The following is a 21426-nucleotide window of genomic DNA, read 5'->3' as shown; positions in this document are numbered from 1 at the left end:
GTCTCCAGTCTCGGTTACAAGCCCTTCCTGAACCTCATCGCACCTGAGCTGCAGAAGCTGTGTGACGTCTCCGTGGATCAGGTCCAGCTTGACTCGTTTCAGCCGTCCATCTCCAAGATGGCCGACCCAGTTCTGCCCCGAGTGGAGGAGCATCGTGGGGTCGCAGCCTTTACCCATCCCATGACTCTTGAGATCCCCACTGGCTCCGCCCCTCACATTATGGAGGACAACCACAAGGAGGAGTTTGAGGACGAGGCAGCTGAGGAGGGCGCTTATGACTGCACTCTCTCGTGATTTGAGAAAACTGAGAATCAGCAGGATCTGCATTCCTCCACGTTGTGTGTCCTAAACCACCCTCTTATTCACTAAAGCCATGCAGCATGGTCAAAAGGGCGCACATAGTGCATTATGGGGCGTGGCAGGAAGCACAGGCAAAAGGCAGGAACTTTGTCTGGGTTTCAGTTGCACATCTTTATGCGTCGGCGTGCATTAAGGGGACAACAGAGAGTACGTAGGATGGTTTTGTGAACAGGAGGCTGGCTTTCTTATTCACTGTGTAGGACTCACATCATCTTCACCTGGCACAGTGCGGGTGTTGAAAATGATAATACAGTACATCATACTTAATGTGCTCACAAAGGGCCAGGGAACAGTGGAGAAGAATTTTAAAAACTCTAAAGACAGAATAGATCTTCTCCAGATCAAGCAGTAAGCCTTGCGAAATAAAAAATACTTGCGATATCTGAATTATGTAGCAAGAAAGAGACACACAATGATTTAAATGGAAAAATTTGTAAGGTTCAACTTTTAGCACCCGTTGCACTGAAATATATTACTTTAAAATCCACGTATCTGTCTTTAATTTGCTTGAAATTCAACAGATTTATTTCAGTGTTGAGTTATTTTTATTATCTAGAGTCCAATACCTTTTTCAGGGTTCAAAGATTTATTAATTGTGTTCACAGAAATCTGTCTTCAGGCTGCTCACTTCAGTGTACAAGCAAGTTAGTGAAATCTACTGAAAAATATCTTAATTGTAGATTGTTTGGATGTTTTTCCTGCAAAAACGTTCATTCTGAATATCTGGCTCCTAAATAAATGTGCTTTGAAGCTACTGATTTCAGAACTAATAGATACAGATTGTTCTTAAAGTAATATAGTTCAGTGCTATGAAGTGCATCGGTAATTAATGTTCAGGTCTCTTGTTAGTGTCCACAATCATGGATACATATATACTCCGGTGTCGTGTCCCCCAAACGGAGCAGGGAGAACTCTTATCCTAAACTGCAGATGCTTGCACGTTACTCACATGGATTGAACACCACATGCTTCAGCTTGTCAAGAGGAACAGAAAAAGAACGTGGGATGATGTGGGCCTATGTAGTGAATAAGGGGTTATTTGGGGACAGTGTAGAACAGAGGAGACTCGTGTGTGTGTGTGTGAACCATCTCTTGAGTGTGATCTAAGGAATGTTGCACTTCTCTCTTTTGGTTGAATTCCCATCCATCCAGACGTGTGTGTGTATTGTGTTCTAACACCAGTATTATTGATCTCTATGAGAGGAGGCTGTATTTCCAAAATGTAGCTCTTAAGCGATCATCAAGAGGGAAAAAAGCATTGTATAATGTAGTATAAAAAGAATCTGGTTTTTGTTCATTCACACGATCCACAAATGTTGCTCCTAGTGCTGGGGAAATATATCATATCATCACCACACACACAGGTTCCAGCAGTTATGCTTTAGCTCTGTTGACTTTATAGGAATTTTTTGCCCCCTTGCTATGGCAAAAGCCAGAAATCTACTTTGACACACGACATTTAATATGTTTTCATACAGAATTAACCTAGGGCAGTTTTGACCTCGGTTTTGGGAACCGGGAGAAAAAAAGTGGGCGGGGTTTGTGGTGTTTGGTCAGTGAAAGCTCTACAGACTAGAATGCTTGATTTGTGCTGATTTTATTATTGTCAATGTTAGATTTTTGTTTTCACGTGTTCAGTTATATACTGACTGATGCACCCTAGTGTTTGTATACACCCCCATACCCCATTATTTACACTTATGATGATTATTATTATTATTATTATTATTGTTTAGTATGGAGCGGTCTCATCCTTTGACAAACTCAAAGGATTTTGTAGCAAAATTCAGAATTTTCTGTTCTCAGCACCTCTGTAAACAATATTTTTTCACACTATTTTAGACACGACAATTACTTTTAATTCAGCGTTTCCTAAAGATCCTGTAACAAGGAAAAGAAACCGCTGGAATAAAAATCTCCTGCCAGTTATTGTCTAACTGCAGACTGGTCAAACATCCTGAGAAGAAAACTGAATGAAATCTAATCTCACACTCATGGTCAGCCCCAGATTTACCCCTAACTGCTTCAGATTTTACTCCCAGCTCTGTCAGATTTACTCCCAGCCTTGTCAAATACCCCCCCCCCCCCCCAAATCAGATTTTTACACCCAGCTCTGTCAGCTACCCTTCAGCCCCCGTCAGATTTACCCCCCCAGACTCGTCAGATTTACACCCAGCCTCATCAGATTTTACCCCCCAGCCCTGTCAGGTTCACTCCCAAACCCCAGCTCCATCAGTTTTTACCCCCAACCCCCTCAGATTTGCCCAGCCACATCACTAGCACGAGTAAGAGCTGTCAGTGTTTCTACAGATTGCAGATTATTTGCATGTTCCTTTCGTCCCAGCAGCTCAAACCCTTATTTCCATGTTGTTCTGATTTGTTTTTCCACCTCTGTGTTTTTCTTTTTCGTCATTATAAATAGGAAGAGCAGATTTGGATGAATTGGATGTTTTGAGTATAAATTGTTTTGTTTTTGTTTGTTTTTTTAATTCAACTGTGAGAATTTCTAATACCTCATTTATTGTAGTTATCTGCATTCAAATCATATTTTTGTTTGTTTTTTCATCATTTCTCCTGTCTCCAGTCATCGCTTTTCTGCTTCCTCTTGTGCTTTGAGAGCATTGATATGCAAGTTACATGTGCTGTGTGTTTGTGGTTTTAAAGAATTTATATCCTTTATTTTTTCTTTATTTTTTAAATAATTATATATTCAGTAATGCGCTCTCTGAAACAGCACTCAGCCACAGAAGGGATGTGTGTACCGTTCAGTATATTTAGCTCTGTAGGTCTTCTTGCTTTTTCCTCTCTCTCGCTCCTCCCTCTCTCTGTCTCCCTCTCTTTGTCCCTCCCTCTCTCTGTCTCTCTCTTTGTCCCCCCCTCCCTTTCTGTCTCTCTTTGCCCCCCCCTTCTCTCTCCTCTCTCTTTGTCCCTCCCCTCCCTCTCTGTCTCTCTCTCTTTTTCTCTCTCTCCTCCCTCTCTCTTTGCCCCCCCTCTCTCCGTCTCTCTCTCTCTCTCTCTCTCTCTCTCTCTTTGTCCCCCCCCTCTCTTTCTCCTCCCTCTCTCTGCCCCCCCTCTCTCTCTTTCCTCTCGCTCTCTTTGCCCCCCCCCTCTCTTTCTCTCTCTCTGCCCCCCCCCTCCCCTGCATAAGTATTAATCCTGATTATTTATCATGACAACACTCGAAATGAGGGCTGTGAGTTCTCCATTCTCACCCTGATAAAGCTCTGCTGCAGTGTATGAGCTTATGCTCGAATGCCTATTATTATTATTATTATTATTAGTCTTTTTAATTTTATTTTTAAATTGCAGGGTTTTATGAAGCTGTGCTCTGGAGTGTTCATGACTGATACCCCAGTGGTACTTCGGGCTGTTTTCGTAATCGCACCCTGTTCATTTATATATTTTTTTTTGTATGTTATAGTAATAATAAAGCAAGAAAGCCACACGGTACATAAACAGCAGTAACCTGAAGAATAAACGTCGGACTCGTCTGACCCGATATGCAGAATTGAAATCTTCGTCCTTTAGCTGACGATGATGATGTTATAGTATTATGTACATCTTAAATATATAACACATTCTGTCCTGAGAGAGAGAGAGAGAGCAGAGAGTGAAAGTTGCTGTTAGACAGACTTTTTTTAATCCCTCTCCTGGCCTGAGAGACGAGTTCACTGCACTTTTTTTCTTTCTTTTTTTTTTTTACTGCTTTGCTTTCTAAGTTTTGCGTCACGTCAGTATTATTATCGGTTCGTATCCGTGTGCAGTGAGGAAGCAGCAGCTGGGTTTGTCTTTTTATTTTTTCCCCTCCATGTGGACCAAACTGTTCAGTTCTCGCTGGTCTTCAGGTCACTTAATCGAGTTGGCCTTGCTGTTGCATCTCGCCTAATTTTCTGCTTCTGTGTTGAACATTTCCAGCACATGTATTTAACACACACACACGTGTGTGTATATATATATATATTATAGCCACTAATCTGCTTTATTGCTTCATTTAGTCTGCTTACCAAAGAAGTGACTTCAGGCCCACATGCAACGTTGAGCTGACATGAATATGCAAACTGAATTCCTCCCTCTCACCTATTATTATTTTCTCCTGCATCTGTGGAGTGTGTTAAAGCTCAAGTGATAAAATGGGTGCAATGGAGAAACGAGTACACAGCATTGTGTGTGTCTGATCGTTTCATTGGTTTTTTTTTAATAAACGGGCGCGGTACTTATTTCAAAGGTTTTGGTTTTTTTTTTTTTCTGAGCGTGAACGGAAAACGAACTGACTCCTGTGTGACGTCGTGAAAGGGGGAATCTGCAGCGGTGCACGATGCGGCTCTGCATCAGGAACTTGTGTGTGTGTGTATATTATAATGACACAGATTCTTGTACAATTCACTTTTTCTACCAAGTTTCTAGAGCTTTTCCTGTACATAAAGAACAATAAATTATTTTTAAAAGCATCCTACTGACTGTGTGAACGGGTCGCGTCTTCATCTTTTTGCACTGTGGACATTCAGGAACGTTATTCGATCGGGTGAAGATGGTCTAGGTTTGAGGACGACGAGTCAGGTTTCTTTGCCTTTATTTTTAACAAAACATTTCATTTTTAATCTGTTAAGCAGCCAGATGTAGAAAACTTTGATTAGTGTGATCTCCTCAAACAGGTAACATCAAGGTTTGAGCAACTGGATATGTGAAGGTTGAACACGTGAGCACGTCCTCAGGTGCCCATGCCTCGGAGAGAGCTTTTACTGATTTGAGATCCGTGCACAGGAGACACGGGTAAAGAAACCTGTACTTTTTTTTTTTAGAATTATACCTAGAAGAAATCAACATATTAAGTGTAGCACTGTCTCAGTCTTAATCTTGTAAACTGTATCGAGAAGATATTTCCTTTCTTTTGAAAAGAAACTCCTTGTACCGTTTGTTGGTTTTATTGCCGAGCTGTCACTGAGTTGAAGCGAGTCGTCTTTGTAGTAAACAAATACTAAAACGTGACCTACTTGAAATAAGAAAACACGCCCCCTTTCACGCCTCTAAACAAATAAGAACCGTTCGTTCATTAAAAACTCGTTTTAGACTGTAATACAAATAAAAAGCATCATTAGCGGCACCTGTTATACTCCCTGTACAGCTCACTGGAGACACCAAATGTTCAACAAACAATTCCATCTGATGTGAATAAAGCGTTACTCAGTGTTTTAACAACCTGCTCCCCTTTCAAGTTCTTTTAGTTGGTGTTAAAATGGATGAACAATACTAACTGTAGTTAATGTTAAAATGGCTGAAATACTGGAATTTCATCACGGTGTGGTTTCTGCACCAAGAGTTAGAATTTACTTTTAAAAACCACTTCGCATGGCGTGAGATGAGACGCGTGATCGACACACCGATGCAGGTTTAGCGTTAAATAAATACGGTGTTGGGAATCTGGTTCGTTTTCAATGCTGTCATGTTGGAGTTTGATGCTCAGCTTTCAGTACAGGTACATGTGATAAGTGCTGACCCACGAAGTCGCAAAAGCCCAGTCCGGAAATTTCCGCAAAAACGTCTCGAGTTCAGGAGTGCGCTGATCGTCTCCGAATAAGTAGTGAGCTGAAATGGCGATGGAGACCGTGCTCTCTTCAGCCGAATGCTCTGAAGATGGCTGAAAAATAAAGAAACCATTTAACTCTCCCAAACACTATTCACACATTTATTTCCAGTGATTGAAAGAGTTCAGAATGGTGTGTGCTTTGAGTGTATAATAAAAGTAGGTGGTTGTCTGATTAAATAAAATACACTTTCTATGCTTTGAGAGCTTCATCTACATCCCTGTAAAGCTGTATTTAACTAAAGGTCATGAAGGAAATGCCCCTAAACTGGGAATTCCTGCTGTCTCTTTAAGCCGAGTTCAGCAAGTGACGTTGGCTCAACATGATTATATATATATATATATATATACACATACACACACGCTTCAGCCTTTGTGAGCGTTCTAAATGTAGCGTTAATGCAGTGTTCATGTGTCAGCTATCTGTTCATCATTGCTGTACTTTCCACTTACCTGAACCTCAATCCAGAAGCTCCACGGTCCTGCATCCACACCGTGAGAGTAAAATATAAAATATTCTCCGTTCAGGTCGTACTGTGGCGTCCCGTCTGCAAACGACCAGCCTGTGAGCGACGAGCCCTTGTGGGGCAGGACGTACAGGGACATGTGGCTCGGACCTGTGGGGGAGATAACATCACGAAGAAAAACAGGGTTACTTACGGCTATGCTTTAATAACACCGACTCACTCACTCATAAACGAGTCTTTATTAAAGAACTGCAACATGGCTTTAGGTTCATGGCAGTGTTCATGAAATGGCTTTCACTGAAATGAAAGACAGTGTAAAGAGTGTTGTAGTTTTGCATGGATACAGCCAAAAGAAAAAAAAAACCCATACATTTATTTATTAGTAGAGTCTCATAATGTTTGGCTATTTATTTATTTATTATTTTTATGTGGTAGGGGATGTGGAAGCTTAGTGGTTACGGTGTGCCAGCTCCATGAAACTTCTATTTAACTTCACTTCCACTTCCTCACACACACCCCGAATATATCTTACCTGTAGCTTCGAAGCTCAACTTGACCGTCCCCCATTCTGACACGTGTTTAGATACCAGCTGAAACTCCAGTGGAGATTTAGGCGACACTGCAGGAGCAGGGAGATACCAGTTCTTCCTACAACAAACAAAAAGGCAACAATCTGAGAGACCTAGCATGTGTATAGCATATACTGTGATGATGAGGTGTGAGAGAACGGCCACACACAGCCTAAACACAGTCTTCGCTCCGCTTCAGTACCCCTACCGCTGTGGAAAGCAGGAGAGCACATGGCTGCAGGGGGCAAACACTCGCCCTTCAGTAGGAGCAAGGATAGTAGGAAGAGGTGCAGCACAGAAGCTAAGCTAAAGGGGAAATGTGGTAGCTTAGTGGTTAAGGTGTTGGACTACTGATTGGAAGGTTGTGAGTCCGGATACCAGTGGCCACTGATGGGCTCCCTTAACCCTCAATTGCTCAGTTGTAAAAAATGAGATGAAATTGAAACTTGCCGCACCCCTCGAAGGTCCTGCCTCGACTTTTAACACTACCCCAGCCTCCTGTGCGTCTGTTCAACCTGTCGCTGCCGTGAGTCACTACAATACATTACAAAATCTAAATAATGTTTTGTTTCTGATTTTGCGCTGACAACGTTGTGAATTTTAGCTTGCCCTGCTCGTTCACATGGACACAGTGACTCACTTGATGAGGAATTTGACGGGAAGGAACCAGGGGAAACCGCAGAAGGGTAACTCTTCGCTGCAGCGTATGCGGATGGTGTCGTTGATCTCGGGAACGTGAGGGGTGATGTGGCTCATTCCCGTGTAATCGAAGCTGTTGACCCAAAAACCGGAATCGGTTTTCTCTAAAGAGCCGTCCAGAGCATGAAAAGTGCGTGTGATGTGCTGGAAAACAAAGCGAGAAGATGAGTTTCACTTCCGAATAAACATGACATCAATCATCATTACTATCATACCCTCTGGTGCAAAAAAATGTTTAGCTTTTTCACAGAAAAAAAAAAAAAATCACTGATTTTAACCCAATCCCTCATCTAACAAGCCCTTAAAATGCCACTTTCTCATAACTCAGAGTGTCTGTGACTGGAGCCCAAGCCCACTAACAAGAACCTTTTTAAAAGTTTAATCTTTCATCATGTATTATTGTACTATGCGAGGGGCTGAAAACACTACTTGGTAAAGTATTGGCAGATGATTGACAGCATTTATATAGTTTCATTTAATAAATTTAATTTGATTTGTGCAGCAAATAATTTAATAATGGACAAAGCTGCTTTCCAGGAGAATAAAAATTCGTAAAATTTTAATTTATCCTTAATGAGCAAGCCAGAGAGGCAATGGTGGGAAGGAACAACTGCCTGAGAGGATATGAGGAAGAAATTGTGAGGAACCAGACTCAAAAGGAAACCCATCCTCATCTGGGTGAATTGTAGAAGTGTGATTGATTGTCAATAAATTTCCTTTCTATAACTGTACACTTGTATACAGCTTCATCGGCGTAATTTCCGAATGCGAGAACTTGCCTGTATAATGACGCGTTTGGGTCGTGGACTGGCTGGATCACCCGAATATGGAAAGAAAAGTCCGCAGGAAACCAGGACGAACATCACGGCAAAAACCGTCCATAAAGCTGCTAATACCCGCTTAGTGCTGTGTGCCAGGTAGAGGAAGTGAATCTGTGTGTTTCCAAGGAGAGAGAGAGAGAGAGGATTACAAATATGGACAGAGCCATTTGAAAACTCCTTTTACTAAGTGTCTAAGAGTCTCACCAAAAAAGAGGAGAGTAAGGCGGTTGCCATGGCAATGAGTGATGCGAGCACCACATCGGGGGGGATTTCGGTGCCGCTGCGTCCCATAATGGGTGTGAAAATCTCAAACACGATCCAGATGAGGAACAGCATGTGAACGTAGGGGAAAGACAATCCCAATAGGTAGAAGAAGACGTAGGACTTTGACACACCTGCACACACCATCAGTGATGCAAAATATCTCAATAAATAATATGATGAAGAGCAAACTCCACAGCTACAGCGCACCATAACACACCTGTGTGTGCATTCAGAACATCTGAGTCCTGCTTATAAATAACCCTCAATCTCCTGGGAAGTCTCGTCAGTAGATTCTGGAGTGTGGCTGTGGGGATTTGCTCATATTTTTAGAAATATCTTGATTACGTAGTCGTCTTGTAAGGTGTCTATCAGTGTTGTGCAAAGCTGTAAAACAGCTTCGTGTGCCGTTTGCTGTAACTGTGTGTATGAACGTGATGTGTTACGGCTCACACCTTTCTGTGCAAAGTGCCGGGAGAGCAGCAGCTTGGTGGCGAGAGGGAAAAACACCATGAGCATGGGAACATAGGCCGAGCAGAGACCACGCTGAGTGAGAAACACAAGGGCACAGCACCACAGTAGCAGACTGACGTCGAAGAACAAGTCACCTAAATCCAACCTCCGCATGTTCTGAGAGAGAGAGGGAGAGACAGAGACAAATGCAAATCAATTTCCAATCGCTGAGAAAGAGACGTAAAAAGAAGGAGGGACAATAATTATGGAACATGATGTGGATGTCTCACTCACTCTGTAGTAGAGGTTTTTGGCGAGTGTGTGGATCAGGAGTATCTTTCCAACCGCGACCGATCCGTAGAGGCAGATGGAGGTGTAAAAGTGAGTGAACCAGAACATGGAGCGACCGAGCAGGGTGACCATCAGCGCCACAATCAGGACCGTGAGCAGTACCACGAACCAGCTGAGCACGAACACACACGAGCCGTACAGCAGTTCCAGCACGTACCGGCCTCCTGCACACAACGGTGGTTCAGCAGCTTCCATTAAAGTGCTGGTGTAATAACAGTAGGCATCAATTATCACTCTTTTAGTAATGTAGATTTGTGTAGGTCAAACTGAACTTCCAGATTTATAAAGGTTACACACTCATATGGCTGGGGCAGTGGTAGTTCAAGTGGTTAAGGCTCTGGGTTGTTGATTGAAGGATCAGGGTTCAAGCCCCAGCACTACCGAGCTGGGCAATTGAGCAAGGCTCCCTGCTCCAGCACTATCATAGCTGCCCCTGTGCCCTGACCCCAACTTCCTCAGCTGGGATATGCGATGAAAAGAATTCCACTGTGCTGTAATGTGTGTGTGTGGAGATAATAAAGTCTTCTTGCACTCAGTTCTTCTTCTTCTATAGTGATAAATTCCACTTAGCCTTAAAATACCAAGCATCTTTAGATCTATTACCTTGATTTCGATTTACAGCAACAAAACTTCATACAAGGCAAAGCCATGAAAGAGGACCTCCTAAGCACTAAATCTTAACTCTTAAACTCTTCCTCCATTTCATAGGGTGCCATTTCTTTTGTCCTAATAGAGCAGTCCGTCTTGTTTGTCTTAATTTATGCATTCGTTTTCCCTGTAGTTATTTATATTCCATACACTGTGACACACTGTGAATCCTTTCGTTCTGCACAGTTCACAATAGTGAATTTTCTTATAAATTCCATTTATATTTTAAGATTTAAGTTTTTAGATTTACATATTTTGGTTAAAATATGTCCCAGTGCTACCATTATAACCAAAAATAAACCAAATTGCCCTTGTCTCCAAATTCCTGGGGTTCATTCAAAAAATGATGAATTTCACACACGAAACTGTTGGGACATTTATGAGATTGTGTGGTGTGTGTGTGTGTGTGTGTGTGTGTGTGTGTGTGTGTGTACTTACCCACGTTGCTAGGCCGCATACATTTCTTGGCAAAGTAGACGAGGGTTGCTATGGCGACCATATAGTTAATAATGGAACCGACTCTTGCTGGATACGCCACCATCGCCACACCCAAGACATCGAAAAACACCATGCTGCCATGCCGATATTCTGATGGGTCAGCCAGCGTTTCTGTAGTGACCAGTTGCTTCAGCAGGGCCAGGATATTGTCACCTGGTGACACACACACACAACAAAATGAGAACACAACAAAAAAAAAAAACCTCACAATACTGTGGCATTACTAAGACGTGTTAATGATATTAACGACTGACTGTTTTCAGTTTCTGAGCTTGACCACTATGGTTAAATAATTGACGCTATAAGATGATAACATTGAGTGACATGGAACAATATAGATGACCAAAAAGCTGTATGTTACTAAAAAAACACCAAGTTCTCAAAATATATTATTATCTGTGTTACATCCTAACACAGTCTTACTTGGTAAACTCACAGTGACCAGACAAAACCCAATCAACACGTGTGGAGTAACTCAACACAAACATGATTATTATAAAAGAATGTGTTGATACATTTTATGTGATGTACAAGTCCAATTGAAAATCTAAAGAATTCAACCATTACAATCATTATGGATGTGACACTGTGTGTGTGTGTGTGTGTGTGTGAGAGAGAGAGAGAGAGAGAGCGTGAGTGTGGGTAGGTGTAAAAGAGAGAGAGAGAGAATGTGTGTGTGTTGGGGGAGAGAAAGAGAGAGAGGGTGTAAAAGAGAGAGAGAATGTGTGTGTGGGGAGAAATAGAGAGAGAGCGTGAGTGTGGGTAGGTGTGTGAGAGAGAGAGAGAGAGAGAGAGAGAGAGAGAGAGAGAGAGACAGAATGTGTGTGTGTTGGGGGAGAGAGAGACAGAATGTGTGTGTGTTGGGGGAGAGAGAGGGAGAGGGAGGGTGTAAAAGAGAGAGAGAATGTGTGTGTGTGGGGAGAAAGAGAGAGAGTGAGCGTGAGTGTGGGTAGATGTAAAAGAGAGAGAGTGTGTATGTGTCTTCGAGAGAGAGAGAGAGAGAGGGAGGGTGTAAAAGAGAGAGAGAATGTGTGTGTGTGGAGAGAGAGAGCAAGAATGTGTGTGTGTGGGGAGAAAGAGAGAGAGAGTGAGAGACTGTGTGTGTGTGTGTGAGAGAGAGAGAGAGAGAGAGAGTGAGAGACTGTGTGTGTGTGTGTGTGAGAGAGAGAGAATGTGTGTGTGTGTGTGTGAGAGAGAGAGAAAGTGTGTGTATATAGAGAGAGTGTGTGTACATGCAAGTGTTTGTGTGTGTGTGTGTGTGTGTGTGTGTGTGTGTGTGTACCTGCTCTCTGAATGGAGTCTGTAAGGATGCGGTCAGCAGTGTCATACTTGGTGTGGTAGATATAACCATTCTCAATAAAGGCCAGATCAATCCCTGCAGGAACATGAACACACACACACACACACACACACACACACACACACACAGAGTGTACACTATAACTGCAGTAGAGTTTATTCATACAGCATGTGTTGTGTAGAAGTTCTGTATAAAGTCACAGTAGGTAAGAGCTGATGAAGATAATCTCACAGATGTTATTAAACCCTAGTGAACTTATTTAGTATTCAACTGGTGGAAACCGGTAACTATCTGTAACTAATGCAGTAATAAAACCTGCTTTCACCCAGAATACTGTGGCTGTAGGTGCGACATGAGTTGAGTCTGTCCTGTAATTTAAACTGTGAGGTAGAAATGCCTACAGCTACATGATCATTACAGCAAAAACAAAACCGAACATGTTCATACATGGACATGTCTCTCTACCTACCTGCCCTGGGAAGTGACAAATCTCCTGCCTTTCCAGATATCTATCTGTCTGTTTCATATAACACTGATTATATGTGTGTGTGTGTGTTTTAGAGTGCACATATACCAGGAATGTTGCCAAAGTCTCTGAAGATGCGGAAGTCGGTGTCTGAGGGAATAATGCCACTCTGGAAAACTTCCTGCCCCACAACAGAGGCAAAAGGGTGTTTAACAGCATTAACATAGGCTTGAACCAGCCACGGGTTCTCTGGACCTGAACACACACACACACACACTTAAGTGAGTATATGTGTACAAGTAGGTGTGTGAGTATGTGTATGGGTGTGTGTGTGTGTGTCTGTACATGTGTACAAGTAGGTGTGTGAGTGTGTGTGTGTGTGTCTGTACATGTGTACAAGTAGGTGTGTGAGTGTGTGTGTGTCTGTGGATGTGTACGTGTGTGTACAAGCAGGTGTGTGAGTATGTGTAGGTGTGTGTGTGTCTGTGGATGTGTACGTGTGTGTACAAGTAGGTGTGTGAGTATGTGTAGGGGTGTGTGTGTGTCTGTGCATGTGTACAAGTAGGTGTGTGAGTGTGTGTGTGTGTGTGTCTGTGCATGTGTACAAGTAGGTGTGTGAGTGTGTGTGTGTGTGTGTGTCTGTGCATGTGTACAAGTAGGTGTGTGAGTGTGTGTGTGTGTGTGTCTGTGCATGTGTACGTGTGCGTACAAGCAGGTGTGTGAGTATGTGTAGGTGTGTGTGTGTCTGTGGATGTGTACGTGTGTGTACAAGTAGGTTTGTGTGTGTGTGTGTGTCTGTACATGTGTACAAGTAGGTGTGTGAGTGTGTGTGTGTGTGTCTGTGCATGTGTACATGTGTGTACAAGCAGGTGTGTGAGTATGTGTAGGTGTGTGTGTGTCTGTGGATGTGTACGTGTGTGTACAAGTAGGTGTGTGAGTATGTGTAGGGGTGTGTGTGTGTGTGTCTGTGCATGTGTACAAGTAGGTGTGTGAGTGTGTGTGTGTGTGTCTGTGCATGTGTACGTGTGCGTACAAGCAGGTGTGTGAGTATGTGTAGGTGTGTGTGTGTCTGTGGATGTGTACGTGTGTGTACAAGTAGGTGTGTGAGTATGTGTAGGGGTGTGTGTGTGTGTGTCTGTGCATGTGTACAAGTAGGTGTGTGAGTGTGTGTGTGTGTGTCTGTGCATGTGTACGTGTGTGTACAAGCAGGTGTGTGAGTATGTGTAGGTGTGTGTGTGTCTGTGGATGTGTACGTGTGTGTACAAGTAGGTGTGTGAGTATGTGTAGGGGTGTGTGTATGTGTGTCTGTGCATGTGTACAAGTAGGTGTGTGTGTGTGTCTGTGGATGTGTACGTGTGTGTACAAGCAGGTGTTTGAGTATGTGTAGGTGTGTGTGTGTCTGTGGATGTGTACGTGTGTGTACAAGCAGGTGTTTGAGTATGTGTAGGGGTGTGTGTATGTGTGTCTGTGCATGTGTACAAGTAGGTGTGTGTGTGTCTGTGGATGTGTACGTGTGTGTACAACTAGGTGTGTGAGTATGTGTAGGTGTGTGTGTGTCTGTGGATGTGTACGTGTGTGTTCAACTAGGTGTGTGAGTATGTGTAGGGGTGTGTGTATGTGTGTCTGTGCATGTGTACAAGTAGGTGTGTGTGTGTGTGTACATGTAGGGGTGTGTGTGTGTGTCTGTGGATGTGTACGTGTGTGTACAAGTAGGTGTGTGAGTATGTGTAGGGGTGTGTCTGTGTGTCTATACACATTAGAGGGTGTAGAGGGTGTGCGCGTGCGCGTGCGCGTGTGTGTGTGTGTGTGTGTGTGTGTGTGTGTGTGTGTGTACCTGTCTGGAACACCAGCTCCTTTCCCCCAACTCCAGCAGCCTCGAGATTCACAAATGCTCTGATCTCCTTCACCCACTCATGCTGAGTGATAAATCCATGACTTGCCTGAGTTACACACAGAGACACAGAGACACACGGACACAGAGACACACGGACACAGAGACACACGGACACAGAGACACACGGACACAGAGACACACGGACACAACATAACAATAAATGTACAGATCACATTGAGAGAAATGCAATGATAATTTACACACTGCTTTTGTACAAGTCTTATACTCAAATATATTATATTACAAAGTTCTTCAGTCTAGAAAATGCAGCACAGTCCAGCTGTCTCTCTTTTCCCCCATCTGTCTTTCTTCTTCTTCTCCCCCATCTATCTCTTTTCCCCACACTCCCCTGCAAGTGTCTCTTTTTTCCAATTCAGTTCACAACCTATTATAAAAGTACAACAGTCTCCAGAGAAAATAAATCATCTTTGTTTAGTCTCTCTCTGTCTATCTCTCTCTATCTCTCCCTCTCCCGGCTATCTCTACCTCCTCTCTAGTGTTCTCTTTCCTTGTAGCTCTTCTCTTATCTTTCTTTCCGTCACTCTCACCTGAAGGACGTTCTCCTCTGCTCCGTTAAAGAGAAAGATGACTCCGTGATGTAAAGGAATAGAAAAATTGGATATTGCGTGCAGCACCTCCAGCATCACAGCACAGCTTACAGCATCGTCACTTGCCCCTGACACACACACACCCACACACACACACACACACACACACACACACACACACACACAGAGAGAGAGAGAGTTTAGTTTAGAAGCTAAATGAAAAATTAGAATGATTGAATGAATAATTTATATTCATAATCACACTCTCCGGTGTTTATAATCATTTATAATCACACTCTCTAGTGTTTATAATCATTCATAATCACACTCTCCGGTGTTTATAATCATTTATAATCACACTCTCTAGTGTTTATAATCATTTATAATCACACTCTCCGGTGTTTATAATCATTTATAATCACACTCTCTAGTGTTTATAATCATTTATAATCACACTCTCCGGTGTTTATAATCATTTATAATCACACTCTCTAGTGTTTATAATCATTTATAATCACCCTCTCCGGTGTTGGTGTTTATAATCATTTATAATCACCCTCTCCGGTGTTGGTGTTTATAATCATTTATAATCACCCTCTCCGGTGTTGGTGTTTATAATCATTTATAATCACCCTCTCCGGTGTTGGTGTTTATAATCATTTATAATCACACTCTCCGGTGTTGGTGTTTATAATCATTTATAATCACCCTCTCTAGTGTTTATAATCATTTATAATCACACTCTCTAGTGTTTATAATCATTTATAATCACCCTCTCTAGTGTTTATAATCATTTATAATCACACTCTCCGGTGTTGGTGTTTATAATCATTTATAATCACCCTCTCCGGTGTTGGTGTTTATAATCATTTATAATCACCCTCTCCGGTGTTGGTGTTTATAATCATTTATAATCACCCTCTCCGGTGTTGGTGTTTATAATCATTTATAATCACACTCTCTGGTGTTTATAATCATTTATAATCACACTCTCTAGTGTTTATAATCATTTATAATCACACTCTCCGGTGTTGGTGTTTATAATCATTTATAATCACACTCTCTAGTGTTTATAATCATTTATAATCACACTCTCTAGTGTTTATAATCATTTATAATCACACTCTCCGGTGTTGGTGTTTATAATCATTTATAATCACACTCTCCGGTGTTGGTGTTTATAATCATTTATAATCACACTCTCTGGTGTTTATAATCATTTATAATCACACTCTCCGGTGTTGGTGTTTATAATCATTTATAATCACACTCTCTGGTGTTTATAATCATTTATAATCACACTCTCCGGTGTTTCGTGTTTATAATCATTTATAATCACACTCTCTGGTGTTTATAATCATTTATAATCACACTCTCTGGTGTTTATAATCATTTATAATCACACTCTCCGGTGTTGGTGTTTATAACCATTTATAATCACACTCTCCAGTGTTTATAATCATTTATAATCACACTCTCCGGTGTTGGTGTTTATAACCATTTATAATCACACTCTCCAGTGTTTATAATCATTTATAATCACACTCTCTAGTGTTTATAATCATTTATAATCACACTCTCTGGTGTTTATAATCATTTATAATCACACTCTCTGGTGTTTATAATCATTTATAATCACACTCTCCGGTGTTGGTGTTTATAACCATTTATAATCACACTCTCTGGTGTTTATAATCATTTATAATCACACTCTCTGGTGTTTATAATCATTTATAATCACACTCTCTGGTGTTTATAATCATTTATAATCACACTCTCTGGTGTTTATAATCATTTATAATCACACTCTCCGGTGTTTATAATCATTTATAATCACCCTCTAGTTTCACCCAGTGGAGTCTGGTTCCTCTCCAGGTTTCTTCCTCTTACCATCTAAGGGAGTTTTCTCTTCGCCACAGTGGCCCTAGGCTTGGTCATTAGGGATTAGGGGTTAGGTATTAGGGATTATTACAAATAATTTTAAATGTCTTTTTTTGTGTGTAATATTAATCTTGAGCTTTGTCCTATATTCCCTGTGTTCTGTAAAGCTGCTTTGAGACAATGTCCATTGTTAAAAGCGCTATACAAATAAAAATCGAGTTGAATTGAATTGAACAGCTGCACAGTTGGTAACAATGGAGTGTGTACAAAGACAATCCACTGTTACAACATTCTGCACACTGCCCCTTACACTCTTACTGCCTTCAATACACCCACACATGTACTACATGTAAAATAATTACACATCACATTCTGATTTCTATCCATTATTCATTAATCTAGTTTCTAAACTATTTATATCCAAGATGCTTTCATTACACTGCAAGTTGTATATTGTATAGAATTGTGGGCATGACCAATAAGAATCTTGAATCTTAAAGGTGAGGTATAAGCTGAGAAATGAAATCATGTGTGAACTTCTATATAGTCACTGCATTTTCTCTACTGGATACAGAAGTATGTGCAGGACTCTATATTTACAGAATTTCACGAGGCTGAGAATTTGGTTTCAGCATGAATCCCTGCTTCCAGCCTGCCTTGTGTCAACAGATCAGAACTGTAGTGGAGGTGTAATAATGTAGGGAATGCTTCATTATGGCCCTTTAAACCCAGTCGAGCTCTGTATGAAAGCTACAGCAGGTCTGAGCATCGTCACTCTATTTCTTATCCGTCTCTCTATTTCTCTCTCACGGTCTGTATTTATTTTCCAAATTCTTTTGAAAGGTTTATACATCGATTCACACCTCATTATAAAAGTATAACAGTCTCAAGAGAAAATACACCATTTTCTGTTTAGTCTGTCTCTACTTCTGAACTGCTACCCATCTAGTGTATATACAAAGATCAAGCCTAACATTATGACCACCTGCCTAATATTGTGTTGGTCCCCCTTTTGCTGCTAAAACAGCTCTGACCCATCAAGGCATGGACTCCACTAGGTCCCTGAAGGTGTGCTGTGGTATCTGGCACCAAGATGTTAGCAGCAGATGTCCTTTAAGTCATGCAAGTTGCAAGGTGAGGCCTTCATGGATCGGACTCGTTTGGCCAGCACCTCCCACGGATGCTGGATTGGATTGAGATCTGGGGAATCTGGAGGCCAAGTCAACACCTTAAACTCGCTGTTGTGCTCATCAAACCATTCCTGAAGCATTTTTGCTTTGTGGTACTGCTGAAAGAGGCTACAGCCATCAGGGAATACCGTTTCTGGTACTTGGTCTGCAACAATGCTTAGGTAGGTGCTATGTGTCAAAGTAACATCCACATGGATGGAGGGACACAAGGTTTCCCAGCAGAACAAAGCCCAAAGCATGACCCTGCCATAATGTTATGCCTGATCAGTGTATAACAGTTACTCAAATTGTCATCTCAAACTGGTTCCAGAACATGACAATGAGTTCATTGTAGTTTATTGTCCTTCCTAGACACCAGATCTACTACAGGACATTTGGGATGTGATGGAATGGGAGATCTGCAGCTCACGAATCAATCATGAACCAGAATATCAAAGGAATATTATTTTGGTGTTGTGGAAGAGCATTCAAGTAATACACTATATTGCCAAAAGTTTTGGGACACCTGCCTTTACATGCGCATGAATACTCCAAAATGTCTTGGTATGCAGAAGCATTAAGAGTTCCTTTCACTGGAACTAAGGGGCCGAGCCCAACCTCTTTACTCAATGATTTGGAGGGGTGTCCCAAAACTTTTGCCGATATAGTGTATCTTATTCTCTGCTTACACCTCCAGTATAAGAATGCAGCATGGCTGTAATGTTTACCTGGACTGCTGGGCACACTGTCGAAATGGCAGTTAGCCAGAACGAAGTGCTGAGCTCCGCCTCTGGGTTCGAGCCGTACCACAATGTTAGTGATTTGATCGTAGCAGCTCGTGAATCCGCCCAGGAAGTCGATGCTAAACGAGCCGCTGTGTTTGTGCGTCTCCACGGTGATGGTGTTGGGCCCCTCCATGCTCCCTCTCCGTACGCGCTCCACCTGCTCCAGCAGGAAGTTTACGGTCATGATTTCATTCTCGGCACTGCCTGTGGGTCGAGGCCCCACACTGGTGATGTGCTCCAGGTACTTCCTTTTACACACAAAAGACACGCACACGCATAAGCAAACATGAATGAGGGGCAAAAAAAAAAAAGAAATGTTATGATGTGTCTGTCATCACACAATACTTCCTTATTTTCTAGTCCAAATGACTGATGCCGTTACAATGCATTTATTTTCATCATTAACTGGTTTCACCTCCTACAGAAGCACTTTGTTGACACAGCTAAAGATAAAGCCCAAAATATCCTGTTTCTCTAGTAACGCCACAATCAATCCTCAAATTCATTCAATCAGATATAAAACACGTTACTGTGTTCATGCACGCTACTCTCTCAAACGCTGCCTCTACAAATAGCAGCTTTATAGCCGATAAATAACACAGTAGGCAGGAACGTACGGTAGTGTTAGTCGAGAGAAAATCACACACAGGAGAAAAGACCTGTGGGCACGAAGGTCATGACTTAACCAATGCAATATTCAAGAAGGAACAAAGTTCAAACTAGAGATTTTGGCTGATAACGTCAGGTAAGTAAGAGAGAGGCAGACAAACAGTATCAGGCTACAGAGTCTTTCTCTCTCTCTCTCTCTCTCTCTCTCTCTCTCTCTGTAGAAGAGAATGACCTGAGAAAACTCCTGAACAGAGAAACTTCTGTAATGTCCCCCTGAAGTCCTGCTCCTTCGATTCTCTCATTCTGTATGTTTCATTGTCTTTCTGCTTTAACACATCTGATCCGAATCATCAGCTCATTAACACACACTCTAGCACGAAACTCCACACAGACCCTCACACACCCTTCATCAGAATAAAACGTCTGTGTCAGAGAATAAGTCCCTTTGACAAGAGTTTCCCCTCCCAGTCCTTTACTTTTCTCTGCTTTATGGCTCAAAAATGTGGGAAACTCTATGACTATTTATTCATTCATTCATCCATCTTCAGTATGGATCATGGTGGATCCAGGGCACAAGGTCGGGGGGGTCAGGGCACACTCTGGAGGGGATGTCAGTTCATCATAAACACACGTCAGTATGTTTATTTGTACCTAGACGCAACGACCAACTAACTGGTGAGGTGAACAGGCAGAAGTGGAGAGATCTTAAAGGAAACAAGGATGAATTTTATGAAACTCCACACAGACAGCTCAGGATCGAACCGGGAGCCTTGAAGCTGTGGGGCAGCAACGCTTCCTGCTGTGCCACCTTTAGACAATTCAGATGTGTTTCATAGTCCCTTTGGAATAACTAAAACACATAACAACAGAACGTTAGACCACATACTCTAATACACTAATTCTGCTATAAAAACCTATAAACAAGAAACCTTTGAATCGGAAATACCCGTTAAACAAATACGGAGCAGAAAGCTAAAAGAGCAGGTCCGAAGGTCATTTTAAACACGTATCCATGTATAATTTCATGAGGAAACTAAGTGACTGACTCAGTGTATACTATGAGCAAACAAGGCTGAATAAGGCAACGATAACAGGAAAGATATACATTTCTCTATATCTGAACTGAAATGCAAGGCAACATGCAAATATGACGCTCAATTCAATTGATACTTTTTGCATAGAATACTGTTGTCATGAATTTGCTTTTGTGTGTGTGTGTGTGTGTGTGTGTGTGTGTGTGTGTCCACCGAGATGGAGCGAGACATCAGTAAAGAATCTATTTTACCATTAACTTCTTTTAATGTTTTACATGAAATCTGCATATCGCTGCTGAAAACCGTGTGCGCTATTCCACATGCAGATCGAACCGCAACGGTAATCTCACCATGTGGCTTACCACACAGCAAGATTACTAGCTAAAAACTGCGGCTAAGTGAAAAAGAAACTAAGCAGTAAAACCAAACAAACAGACATAAACTCGCTTAGTCAGCATCTATAACCGTGTCATAACTGCATAAAGCGCCTCATAACGTTTTTTTTTTTTGTCCTGTGAAATGTTATAGCTTACTCCTATTGGGTAATTTCTGGAGAAAGGGAATACTAAAAGGCATGTAAGGGAGTGGCAGGCTTTTACTCTCATGCAGGTGAGAGTGGTTGGACAGGTATGAAGCTCACTGGACAAGGAGAGTATGGGAGCGTACTGGATGCGGTGGGTTCCTTTTGCGATGCTCCATGATGCATTTATTTATTGATAGTCAGGATCACGGTCAGGGTCACTGTGGTTTACGTTAATAATCTGATTCTAACGTAATTTCGGCGACAAGACAGAAGTGAAATATCGTGGCCAGGTACAGACAGAAATAATAACATCAGAAGCAGACAAAAAGATTTCACATAACAAGGAGACCTGCCTGGATTTCCCTACGACGGGCTTTTAAATCATTGGTCGTGTTTCCAAGCAAAACTTTCCATTGATGCAAATGACTTCTATCCAGACTGTAAAATGGAAACGGCTCTGCTGAAAATCTTCATTTGAATTTACAATGTATATTCAAAGTTTACATACC

The 21426-nt window shown here is 41.9% G+C and overlaps 2 protein-coding genes across 2 annotated transcripts in view; one reads left to right on the top strand and one right to left on the bottom strand.

The window, feature by feature from the left end:
* Positions 1-4321, top strand: part of ric1 (RIC1 homolog, RAB6A GEF complex partner 1) — a 53208-nt gene extending 48887 nt beyond the window's left edge. Inside the window, exon 26 of the mRNA XM_058414786.1 lies at positions 9-4321. Within this exon, the coding sequence (XP_058270769.1) occupies positions 9-294 (286 nt within the window). The 3' untranslated portion in view covers positions 295-4321. The remainder of the gene's footprint in view (positions 1-8) is intronic.
* Positions 4038-21426, bottom strand: part of LOC131368717 (endoplasmic reticulum metallopeptidase 1) — a 19331-nt gene continuing 1942 nt past the window's right edge. Inside the window, exons 2-15 of the mRNA XM_058414787.1 lie at positions 18695-18999; positions 14917-15044; positions 14309-14414; positions 12583-12729; positions 11991-12083; positions 10649-10861; positions 9506-9726; positions 9214-9388; positions 8702-8892; positions 8456-8608; positions 7618-7820; positions 6941-7056; positions 6395-6558; positions 4038-5995 (exon numbers count right to left, since the gene is read on the bottom strand). Coding sequence (XP_058270770.1) covers positions 5825-5995; positions 6395-6558; positions 6941-7056; positions 7618-7820; positions 8456-8608; positions 8702-8892; positions 9214-9388; positions 9506-9726; positions 10649-10861; positions 11991-12083; positions 12583-12729; positions 14309-14414; positions 14917-15044; positions 18695-18999 — 2386 coding nt within the window. The 3' untranslated portion in view covers positions 4038-5824. The remainder of the gene's footprint in view (positions 5996-6394; positions 6559-6940; positions 7057-7617; positions 7821-8455; positions 8609-8701; positions 8893-9213; positions 9389-9505; positions 9727-10648; positions 10862-11990; positions 12084-12582; positions 12730-14308; positions 14415-14916; positions 15045-18694; positions 19000-21426) is intronic.

The sequence above is a fragment of the Hemibagrus wyckioides genome, linkage group LG18 (genome assembly GCF_019097595.1).
Source record: "Hemibagrus wyckioides isolate EC202008001 linkage group LG18, SWU_Hwy_1.0, whole genome shotgun sequence".
In the NCBI taxonomy this organism is placed as follows: domain Eukaryota; kingdom Metazoa; phylum Chordata; class Actinopteri; order Siluriformes; family Bagridae; genus Hemibagrus; species Hemibagrus wyckioides.
The sequence above is the reverse complement of the archived record's forward strand: the minus strand, read 5'-3'. Positions and strand labels throughout refer to the sequence as shown.